This window comes from Chinchilla lanigera, unplaced genomic scaffold (genome assembly GCF_000276665.1).
Source record: "Chinchilla lanigera isolate Chin_1 unplaced genomic scaffold, ChiLan1.0 scaffold00029, whole genome shotgun sequence".
NCBI classification, from domain to species: Eukaryota; Metazoa; Chordata; class Mammalia; order Rodentia; family Chinchillidae; genus Chinchilla; species Chinchilla lanigera.
The window spans coordinates 3,831,658-3,843,699 of NW_004955430.1; the positions used below are offsets into that span (position 1 = coordinate 3,831,658).

A 12,042-nucleotide genomic window follows, 5' to 3' on the forward strand; every position below is an offset into this window, starting at 1 on the left:
GCCCGAGGGGGCGGCCCGGGGCGCCGGGATAAATGCGCGGCAGGAGGCCACCTGCAGCCCGCTTGGGGGCCACACCATGTCACTTGTGCTGCTGAGCCTGGCCGCGCTGTCCAGAACCGTCCTGCCCAAAGAACCGGTAAGCCCTTGCCAGCACCCACTCCCCAGGTGCGTCCCTCGAGCCCGGCCCTGGCTGCCTCGCATCTGCCAGCCCACGCCTCTGGAGGGGACCTGTCTGCACCCCGGGGCAGCCCAGTGGGCCCCAGATCTGCATCAGCCCACTGTTCCCAAGCTGGCCGGCCGTGGGCATCGAGCTGCTTGGTTTGGGGGCGTGGGGACCAGACGGATTTGGATGTAAAGTATCCTGGGCTCTTTTTGTCTATTTTTGCCTGCTGGAGATGGAACGCAGGGTCTCGCTCATGACAGGCACTGAGCTATATCCCCAGCCCCTACTCTGAGCTCTTCGGCCATGCATGTTCTCCCCGCCTCTTCGAAGGGTAGTACCTAACTCACCCAGGTCTCCTAACCCCCACGTGGCCTGCAAGGCAGCTGCGAAGAGTCCCCTTGGCAAGCTGAGTCCGCGCTCAATATTGCTTGCCACCTGCCCACCCGTTGGGGCACAAAGGCTGTTGATCCATGACCACTGGCCTGTTTTTGCTTTTCTTTTTTCTTTTCTTTCCTTCATGCTGTAGATTTCCTTTCTTCCTCAGTGTTTTGAGTAAAGGAATCTTATGGGTCACTAAAGAGGAAAAAACTTACCTCTCAAACAGCCCTGGAAACCAGTCCCTGCCTTCTTATATAACATAAAAGCATGGCAGTTACTTGCTAATGGTTATGGGAACTCAAACCCCCTCCCTCCTGTCCTGATGCCTTCAGCTGCTGTCCTCTTTTCTGAGGACCCCTTGGTTTTTCCACTGGAAGAAGACTTAATCGGCTTTGTGGCAGTTGCTGTCAGGCCAGTGGTTTGAACTCTGTCACGTTTAGAGCTTCTTCCTCACACTTATCTCACCCCTTTGTCAAGAAATCATCTCCTCATAGGGAGACTTGTTTAAAAATAATGTCTGCCTTGATATCCCTTCCAAGTTCCCTTTCACAAATATGAAGGGATAACTAATGACATCACCAAACCCAAACTCGTCTCTCACAAGGTGTTTGGAAATGTGAAGGCTTGGCAAGATCAGATTCCAGAGCTGGTGGATTCATCACAGAGTCCTGCCACTGAACTTACTGCTGCCTCAAAGTTAAATACTTCAGGTTCACTGTCTGATTTCAAAACCAAAGTACTAAATATTTTTTCTTATGAAAAGAGCTAGTTAAGGCTATACTTTCAGGGATAATTTCTATAGCATGAAAAGTGCTAGCTAGGTGTGATGGCGCATGCCTGCAATCCCAGCACTCCGGAGGCTGAGGCAGGAGGATCATTGCAAGTTTGAGGCCAGCCTGGGCTACAAAGTGAGCTCAAGGTCATCCTGAACTGCATAGTGAAGCACTGTCTCAAAAAGACAAAGAAAAAAGAAAACCTGAGCAATTAATTTCAAAGAATTGAATATGAGCTTTTCCTGGATGTTGATGGTATCTATTTTTTTTTTCAAAAGTTGTTTTTAAAAGGCAACACCATGAAACCACAGTTGCTTATGATTTTCTGAGTAGCTCAGGTGAGTCCTGTGTTAGAATGCGTGAGCGAATCTGGGGAATGTACCGTGCACTACAGTCACTGCTTCCTTCAATTGAGCTTCATAGTACAACCAATCCTTAACCTAGAGGAACTCAGTAAATACTCCTGACTTTCCAAAGACTGGCAGCTACACATTCAAGTGTGAAGGGACCTCCCGAACTCCAAGTCATCTCTGGCTGGCAGCAGGGAAGGCTAATGCCCAGAGACCCACCTCTGGTCTTCAAGTGAGGGGATTGGCTGGGTGGAGATCAGGCATATTGGTGCTAATCTGTGGCCCACTGTAGCCTACAGTGGGGCAGAGTAGCTTTCCCTGAGCTGTGAAACAGAACCAACTCATTTTTTCTACGAAAGTGTGTCATTTGTTTAAGGAAAAAAGTATTCAATTGAAGACTGGTTTCAATATGACACTTGGTTTCTTTCTTCCCTGCAGACTATTCAGTGTGGCTCTGAAACCGGTAGGTGCCTCAGGGAACAAACATTTGGGGAATTTCATTAGAAGCACAGTTGGACTCTAAGGGGCCTGAATCCAGTAGTGGACCATCAGAGACCAGGCACAAGGACCACCATTGCTGCCACTGATGTGGCTGAAGTTCTCGAGGCAGAACTCTGGGGAAATGAGGAGGTGTCTGAAACGGCTGGCTTCTGGGCCAGTGCGGGGAGCACAGGCAGGGTGGGACTCACCATGAGGGTGCAAATCCGCGCCCGTCACTGTGCAGAGGGAGATGGAGAGCCGTGGGGAGGAAGTCACTTGGGTCCAGGAAGCAGACGTTTTAAAGAAGAATGACGCTTGAGGTGGTAGCACTCAAAGAAAAGGTGGGTTTCTGCCTACGAAATGTCAGTAGGGAGGAGGAGCTAAAGGAACAACAATGGCGGCCACTAAGGCTAAGAGGTGGGAAAGTGGAGTATTATGGGTCAACAGACTGGAGGCACAAGGAAGGCAGGGCTGGCCCTAACAAACGTGAAATACACACACACACACACACACACACACGCATGTGATCCCAAATGCTCCATGGTTTGGGGCCAAGGCTGAGGGCATTTTCTCTTAGTTCAGCAGTACCTCAGCTGTAAATCAGCCCACACCATGGAACATTCGGCCTGCCTTCGCAGGAAGATGTACTCCATTGTGAACTGGGGGTCGATCAGCATGGATCACTTCTAGGGGATGGCCCCAGACTGGTCTGGAAGGGGAGTGTCATGGGAAGTCTTGCCTTTTCAAACCAGGGCCATCTCCAGAATGGATGGTCCAGCATCCTCTGACCCCAGGAGACTTGAGAGAACTCCGAGTGGAACTTGCCAAAACCAGAACCACAACAGAGGACTGTTCAATTTTGATGAACGTAAGCTGGGTGCTCCGGGCAGATGGTAAGTTTGCGTCAGTCAGAGGCCTCAAGTGCCCACCGAACCCGAAGTGCTACATGACCCATTAACTGCACCCCTAGGCATGTCCAACAGAAATATATACATGCATGCACTGATAGTCACATACTAGGATATTCCCAGCAGTATTATTCATAACAGCCAAAAGCATCCAAATGCCCAATAGTAGAATGGAATCCAACACAGCAACCAGAATGAGCAGTGTGAAACTATACATAATATAGATATCAAAAGTAATAAACCAGATTCTGGAGTTCATACGTTTGTACCTAAATGCACTCCTACACTAGTATGTGCCATGTGACTCTTTTACAAAAATAGCCAAATTAATCTGGTGGTTGGAAGTCAGGCTGGTGATTACTCTGGGGGTGGGGGTGACTGAAAGAAAGCATGAGGGGTGTTCTGGGGCGTTTCTTGACTTGTACTGGTTACATGAATGCAGATTCATTGAGTGGTACCCTGCTGGTCTGTGTACTTTCCTGTATGTTATATACTTCATGGAGAGAGATAAGGTAAGGCCAGAGTCAGTTTAGGAAAGTTGCTTTTCTACTTTCCAAATAATATCATGAAAGCCCTCGCATTTCCCTTAGAGTATGTTGCAAGGCACCTTGTGAGTTGTTCTGATGAGCTAATCCTAGAATCCTAATGCCCATGTTAGTGGTTTCCGTCTACAAAATTCAGTTACCTTTGACCTAGTCAAGAGTGCATGAGTGCCAGGCACAGAGGTGAGCTGGTTGGTCCATCAGGAGGGTTTTCAGAGGTTTAGAGAGGCAGATGCAGGCAGGATGAGAAGCCCTAGAGGGAACTGTGCTCCCTGTGAGGGGGATAGGGCGGGGAGGGCCAGGAGAGGAGCCCTGTTGAGACTCCCATGAGATGATGCAATAAAGTTGGTCCCATCCCTGGCAGAAGCAACTCTGTTGGCTTTTAGAAGCTGTGGTGCACAGGTTGAGTTAAAGGAGTAAGATTTGGGAGAGGAAGGGAAGGATTTTGCCAGGAAGAAGAATTGCCATGGATGAAGAAGCAGAAAGCACAGCATGGGTTTGGTAATGACATTTGGGGGGGGAGGGGCGGGGTCTTTGTGGTTGTTCCCAGAGCAGGCCTGATACTCTTAGAGACCCAGAATACTGCAGGTATGGCGTGAGTCACAGGTATTCTGAGAAATTCAGGCTGACCAGCAAAAAGATCTTAGGCTTTGGAATCTGAATTCGCATCTGCTGCAGTTGAGCTTTGTAAGCTTAGGCAGAGCTCCCTGAAACTCCCTAACCTTACTCACTTTGTCTGTACACCGGGGGTGACAATGCCTCTCCCTTAGTGCTGTTGTGAATTTGAACTGGGATGAGGCATGTAAAATGTGTCAAGTCAGTTGCATAGTAAGCGCTAAGTAAACAACTGCCCTCTTACCTCGGTCTGCAGCCAGCATCCGCTTCTTGAAGGCCACCAAGATCTGCGTGACGGGCAAAAGCAACCTCCAGTTGTACAGCTGTGTGAGGTGCAATTACACAGAGGCCTTCCAGTGGCAGACCAGACCCTCTGGTGGCAAGGTAAGTACTACTAGGCATGTGGCTGTCACTGAAAACCGGGTCTTGTGGGAAGCATGGGCTGTGTGCTGCACACACAGGCTGGTGAGCCGCTGGGATGCAGAGCAGGATGCCTAGGTTCAGATCCACTTCTGGGTACTTCTCTCCTCCATGCTTGGGCAAATTAGGATCTCTGGGCATCGGTATCCTCATCAGGAAAGTGAGGGGAACGGAACATAATTTTATCTCCTAGCTCTAACATTCATTTGCGATTCTGTGAGTTACTCTGGCAAATCATGTGGAGCCCACTCCCCAAGTGGACAATGGCTAGAGAACTAAGGTTCAGCAGCAGGACAAGGAGTGAAATTACAAAGGACAAGGGCAACACACAGCGGGGCTGTTACTGCACCATGGAGCATGCTGGGAACTCAGGCGCGCCTCCCTTTGCCTTTCAGTGGACGTTCTCCTACGTAGGCTTCCCCGTGGCACTGAACACACTCTATTTCATTGGGGCCCATAACATCCCCAATGCAAATATGAATGAGGACAGCCCTTCTTTGTCTGTGAACTTCACCTCACCAGGTAAACCACCTCGACTCTTCAGTTATTCTCTGTCTTGCTAGGGCACCTGTTTTGGAGTCTGCTTGACGAGGCTTTGGCCTTGCAAGGTCTCAGTTTCTTCATCTGCTGTATGGCCATAGTAGTAACAATTCCTTATAGAGCAGAGAGGGTTAAATCAAAATGTAGGCAAAGCACATTCCTGTGTGTCAGGCACTGTGCTGAGCACTTGACATGCATGTCTTTCCTCACCCTGAGGGTAGGATAGCCCCATTTTACAGATGAAGAAACTGAAATGTTAAGTCACCTGCCATGGATTGTACATACAGGGAGAGTAAAGCTGACATTCAAACTCTGTGTGTGTGTGTGTGTGTGTGTGTGTGTGTGTTTCTTTGATGCTGGGGATTAAACCCAGGGCCTTACACATGCTAGGCAGGAGCTTTACCCCTATGCTACATCTCCAATACCTCCCTGGTCCTTCTCAGGCAGTCCAGGGTGATGTTGGTGCCACTTACACAGTAGTTCTCAGATTTTTTCTTTTTTTCTGGTACCGGGAATCGAACTCACGACCTCGCGCTTGCCAGGCAGGCACTGTGCCGCTGAGCTAAACCCGCAGCCCTATTTTCAGATTTCTTGATGAGACTTAACCTCTATTTTCTTGTTGGTTGTAGTGGGGATTGACTACATGGCCTTATGCCTGGTAGGCAAGCATTGTACCACTGAGCTACACCCCCAGCACCAGCTCTCTCACTTTGCATTTAAATAGGCTTTAGTTTTTTATTTTGTAATAATTTCAGCTTTACAGAAAGATTGCAAAGATACTCTAAAGAGTTTTCACTTCTCACCAACTTCTCTGATTGTTGCCATCATACAGCGTTAGTGCAAGTCTGTCAAAACTAAGAAATTAACATTGGTTTACTTCTACTAACTCCAGAATTTGCTTGGATTTTACTTGATGTTTTAAAATTAGTATCTTTTTTCTTCTCCCATTACATTTAGTCCCTTGTCTTCTTAGTCTCACTTAGTAACAGTGTCTTAGTCTCCATTTTTTCATGACCTGGATAGTCTTGAGTTTAACCAGGCGTCCTGTAGAAGGACCCCAGTTTGGGTTTGACTGACGTTTATCTCATTGTTAGACCAGGATATGGGTTTGGGGGAAGACTCCTGCAGGGATGTGAGCCCTTATCATTGCATCATGCGTGAGAGATCACTGGTGAGATGTGCATCACTTGGTTAGTGTGGTGCCTGCTAGGGTTCTGGGTAGGTTAAACCTCATGCCTGTAAGGGATGGAATCTATATGTGTTATCAAACTTCGGTTGTAAAGGATGATGGCTTTTCAAGCGTTCTTTTGTAATCACTGATAGTTTTGATAAAGGTAGTACTTAGGCTCTGGTTACCATTTCATGGTGATAGGGCAAGAGAAACTCCATTTTTCTGGTTTTAACTTCATAGTAAGAGAGGTAGGTCACTTAAAATTCACTTAAGCTGTAGTTGACACCCCCACACCCCAGCCCCCTTATCAACTTGCTTAAAAGCAGAGCAAAGCCATAAACTGGGAACAGAACAAACACAGCAAATTGGGAAGCAGGCTAAAGGGTAACCCACTAAAGGTCATTGAAATTTGATTGTCTGACCTCCTGGGAGGAAGGTAAACTTTGTGCTAATTATGTGACGTTCTTGTGCGATTCCTGAAAATGAAGTAATGGTTACTATGGAAACCTGAAATGTACTAAAACCAAAGGTGAGACCCAGAGCGGCATGGACATCTTCTCTGACTCCGGGTTAGAGATGATCCATCAGCTGGCTCCAATAAAATTTTGTGCATTCATGCTTTTTTTGGTTTTCGTGTGAGTGTCTTTCTCTATGGACTTGCTTGCCGTAACAATGGCAAATGATTTTTGTTTAACAGCAAAATTTTAGGATAAATGGTATCCCATTTAGATTTCTGTCCCACATCTGGACTGTGTTGGCAATTTGTTAATTAGGTGGGATGTGTGTGTATGCATGCTTTTGCCCTTGTTGACAAGGGAATAGAACAGTGATAACCTTTTTCACAAGTGTAAAAACTTTCCCTCAAACTTCCAGGTTGCCTAGACCACACAATGAAATACCAGAAAAAGTGCCGCGAGGCAGGTAAGTAAATAGAACACTCTGCTTTTGCTTATGCTCATAAGCCGGGCGTGGTGGCGCAAGCCTGGAATCCCAGCACTCAGGAGGCTGAGGCAGGAGGATCATTGCAAGTTTGAGTTTGAGGCCTGCCTGGGCTACAAAGTGAGCTCAAGGCCAGCCTGAAATGCATAGCGAGACCCTGTCTCAAGAAAAAAAAAAAAAAAAAGACAAAATAAAATAAAATAAAGATGCTCACAAATTGTGCCAGTTCTATCTATCCATCTTTTTGGGGGGGGGGTACTGGGACTGCATTCCAGAGCCTTCCCACTAAGCTACATTTCCAGCCTGTTTTATTTTTTAATTTGAGACAGGGTCTTGCTGCTCAGGTGCACAGGCTGGGCTCAAACTTGCCACCCCCCTGCCTCAGCCTCCTAGAGTGCTGGGATTACAGGCACGCACCTCCATACCCAGCTCTATCCATCCTTTGATAGATGAAGAAACCAAGGCTTCAAGTGAGAAATTATGTGTCCAAGTTGCTCAGTACCCAGACGGAAGCACCAGGGCTCTTAAATCTTGGCCATCACTCTGCTCACTGTGACAAGCAGCCCTGTCTCGTGACTCTACTAAGTTATTGCAGTGGAGCCGCACGAAACCACCCCTCGCCCCCTGGTTAAACTATTAAACTAACATTTCAGCTCAAACCATACTTGCAGTGGTGCCAATCAAAGGCCTTTCTGATTGTATGGGAGTTCTATGAGCCCTTTCACCTGCTCACTAATCCCACTGGCCTATGGTCATGGAGGCAGTAGAAATCTTCTCTGGTTTTTTTTTTTTTTCTTTTTTTTTGGTCTTTTTGAGACAGGGTCTCGCTGTGCAGTTCAGGCTGGCCTTGAGCTCACTTTGTAGCGCAGGCTGGTCTCGAACTCGCAAGGATCCTCCTGCCTCGGCCTCCCGAGTGCTGGGATTATAGGTGTGTGCCACCATGCCCGCCCATATTTGGATTAGCAAGCATTCAGGGTGGGAGTTAGTCTAAGTAATGATCTAGAAGCATGTTCTCAACCTGTGTCCTTAAAGAGGATCACCTCTCCCATCTAGACTGCTAGAATCCTAATCCTGCTTTTTGAATTGTAAAATAGCCCATTTAAGATAATCATCCCAGTGCCCAATTTCCAAGGAGTTTTATGTAAATTTGGGGGCAGTATAGTCTTGGGTGCTAATGAGGTTAGTTGTGTTTAGGGGATCAGTCCTGATCCTTTAGGGACCCTTTACCCTACAAGGTGTCCCTGCATACACTGTTAGAGAGCTACATGTGCTGTTATTATTAGAAGTAGACCGGGAGCATGGGGCTTCCTCTCCTACCAAGAGAGATCTGTAGGAGTCTGGAAGCACTGGGGTATGGGGTTTGAAGGCCTGGAAATCAGTCCAAGGGGGAACCTGTGAAGATGCTTCCAAGGCAGGGCCTGAAATGATCTCCTCTGTGGGGAAGATAATTTGTGCTGTTATATGTTATGTTCCTGGAAATGAACCTAGTCCTTATTTGCAAGTCACATTCTTGAAACAAAGGCCTTTCTTCTGACACAGCTGACCTATCAGGGTGTCCTCTGAACTGTGAGGCATTTCCTTCCTTCTTTGCATTCGGCAAAGCTAACAGAATGGTGAAATGGGTGACATGCTCCTGGAATCCAGAATGTTCTCATTGGTTGTAGTTTTGATCTTACATTCATTTCTACCATAACCTCAGACATGTCTCCTAACCTGTAGCTCCTTTTCACATTCTAAGAAGGAGAAAATACTGGCCCTAGTCCTTAATTTAGATTGCAGATTAAGAATAGAAGTATTAGAATCTGATCTGTCTCCAACCACCCTCAGCTCAGGGAAGTGACTTTTAGCAAAGCAGTGGCATTGGGATGGGGAGGGGGTCCCTAAACTTACTTGGGCAACGGGTACTTTGAGAGTCTGGGAGCAGTGCTAAGAATGCACTGTGTAGTAGAGTCTGTAGCTCTTGGATGTATGCCTCAGAACTTTTTTGTAAAGCCTCTTTGGGGATTTAAGTGAAGGAAAAGTTCTCAAGTTCATCCACATGGTTTTCCCTTAACTCACAGGAAGTCTGTGGAATCCCAACATCACTGCTTGTAAGAAGAATGAGAAGATGGTTGAAGTGAATTTTACAACCAGTCCCCTTGGAAACACATACAGGGTTCTTATCCGACATGACACTATAATTGGGTCTTCCGATGTGTCAGAGGTACTGTTCCCCTTCATTCCCTGATCTTCAACCTTCAGCTCCCTAACTCTGTAGAAGGATAAAGTGGACACTTTAGGATTCTCTGAACAGGCTGTCCTGAGAGAGCACGGAACTATGTACTGTCCAAATGTACTAGGCTATTTTGATTAATTCAACAGGTAACAAATTCCTGTGGGCATCCTAGGATATATCATGATGAATCTAAAACCAGTTAAAAGTAGAAATTTCAGAAGTATGAAATGAATCTGTATTCACATATAGTCTAATGAACTGAAAGTCAGTCTGGAAAGAGTAGCTTTCCCATTAGTAGTTGCTTAGATGACTTGTAATTCTTGATTCTGTCTCACTCATCTATAGAACAAACAAACAAGAACTTCGGTAGTCATTCTGGTGACCGGGGAAAGTGAAGGTGCTATGGTGCAGGTAAGTTTAACAAGGTGTTTTGGGGAGGGGAAGGGCATTGAAAGACTGCTCCACCATTACATGCTTTTGACAAGTCCTTTGAAGGATGCATTAGTTCTCTCACAATCACTTTTGGCAATAGTCCTGTATCAAGCAACATTGTTCCCTGTTGCGCTCTTTATGGTGGCGGGGTCAGGAAGCCGACCTCGCAACCGTGGTAACTTCTGCTTAGATTACTGGCAGCTGACCTTCCAAAGTGCTTTTGTTTCCACTTTCTGTCACAGACCCTCACAGCAACTCTGACGTAGAAGAAACATTTCATTTCCCCAAGCCTATTTTTAACTGCAAAATGAAATTGCGAAAATCTGAAGGTGAAAGGTGAAAGGTGAAAGGTTCCAGGGCAGGGTATGACATCTGGAGAGCAACTGCCTGTCCTCTCAGGGCGTCAGCTGACCCAGGTAGAAGTAGAAGGTGGACCAGTCAATGCTCTCAGGTCTCCTGCCACTGCTCAGTTTACAGTGCGGGGACGTAGAGGAACGCAGTGGGACTCGGCCACACCAAAGAGTGAGGTGTTTTTGTCTTCGCTTCCTGGAACATAAAGGCCGAAGGCAGCAGGCCCTGAAAGTATATTATCCATGCCTCTTCCAGGGAGCCGCAGACTCCTAGTGCGAGAGACCTGCCTGTCATAAAGCCCTGACTGGCGTCAACAGGAGCCCTCTAGTTCTCTAGTCCGAGAGGAAATATTTGCATGGATGTTGGGATATAACTCAGCTCTTCCTGATAAGGAAACCAGCATGTCAGAAACACGCACAGAGTTGAGGTTCACAATCCCGCAGTCTTGAAAGGTGTTTCAGTCTTGGATCACTGGGTTGGATGTCAAGGGCTTTGTTACACAAGCGAAACAAAGGGAAAACGTCTTTGAAAGTGCTTAGAGGAGGATGCGGTGGAAAGAGGAATACTGCTCAGATTCTGTCTGAAGCACAGTGTGAAATTTCTGAGCTTCTCATTTTTCCTCAGCTGATTCCGTATTTCCGGTCATGTGGCACTGACTGCATCCGACGGAAAGGAACGGTTGTGCTTTGCCCACAGACAGACGGCCCCTTCCCTCCAGATAAGAGTAAGTGCCGTCGTTATCTCCAGATGATCAAAAAGGTTCAGAACATGATGCGCGTGTCACTGTCCCCGTCCAGTATGTAACAGGGTATCCGTCCGTGGGCAGTGAGAGGGGTGCCTGCTGTGTCCACTGCATTAGCATGCACAGAAAGATGCCAGTGCTGACCCAGAGTGCCCATAACCTACAAACAAAACCTTTACTTATACAACCACTCGTGATCCTTTATGAAAGCAGCATGTGCACAGACAGAAAAATTAAGCAATGCAGGATAGATGTGGGAAGCACCCCAAGGAGCTGCTGAGCAAAGGCAGCAGACTGAGTATCGGAGGGAGCGTGTTGTCCACTGCATTCTGACTCTCAGCAGCACAGGCCTGGTTGTTACTGTCCATGTGGTCACGTGCCAACATTTGGGTAACAAATCAGGAACGCTGGCACCAAAAGACACGCCACTGGTGCCTGAGTGCATGTTCTGGAAAATGTCACTGGATTTGGAGATGTGTCATTTCTTTTAGTAAAGATAGAGCAATAAAATGTTTCCAGAACTAGCCTACGGTTGGGGGTCAAAAGATGGTAGGTATTATTCTTAAGAATCTCAGTTAGCTGGGTGTGGTGGCACACACTTATAATCAATCCCAGCACTCAGGAAGCTGAGGCAGGAGGATCACTGCACATTCGAGGCCAGCCTGAACTACCTAGTATAGTGAGACCCTGTCTCAAAAAAAAAGAATCTCAGCTAAACAAATTAAAGATATCTGGGTACTTAACAATCCTAACTTCTGTGCAGACACAGTGCTTTACTGAGTTCTGAGCATGCTAGTGTGCCTGAGCCTACCTGATCCTAAGTGTTCCTGTGAAGAAAAGGCACATTACTCATCAGTCTAACAAAACAGCTTTTAAAAATGCAATTTATGCCGGGTGTGGTGGCACACGCCTGTAATCCCAGCACTCGGGAGGCTGAGGCAGGAAGATCACCACAAGTTCGAGGCCAGCCTGGGGTACATACTGAGTTCAAGGTCAGCCTGAACTACATAGTGAGATCCTGTC

The 12,042-nt window shown here is 47.0% G+C and overlaps 1 protein-coding gene across 1 annotated transcript in view; it reads left to right on the forward strand.

The window, feature by feature from the left end:
- The first annotated feature begins 7 nt into the window (after positions 1 to 7).
- Positions 8 to 12,042, forward strand: part of Il17rb (interleukin 17 receptor B) — a 15,702-nt gene continuing 3,667 nt past the window's right edge. The window contains exons 1-9 of the mRNA XM_005387375.2: positions 8 to 136; positions 2,103 to 2,127; positions 2,897 to 3,037; positions 4,466 to 4,593; positions 5,025 to 5,151; positions 7,214 to 7,261; positions 9,340 to 9,482; positions 9,840 to 9,905; positions 10,902 to 11,001. Of these exons, the coding sequence (XP_005387432.1) occupies positions 77 to 136; positions 2,103 to 2,127; positions 2,897 to 3,037; positions 4,466 to 4,593; positions 5,025 to 5,151; positions 7,214 to 7,261; positions 9,340 to 9,482; positions 9,840 to 9,905; positions 10,902 to 11,001 (838 nt within the window). The 5' untranslated portion in view covers positions 8 to 76. The remainder of the gene's footprint in view (positions 137 to 2,102; positions 2,128 to 2,896; positions 3,038 to 4,465; positions 4,594 to 5,024; positions 5,152 to 7,213; positions 7,262 to 9,339; positions 9,483 to 9,839; positions 9,906 to 10,901; positions 11,002 to 12,042) is intronic.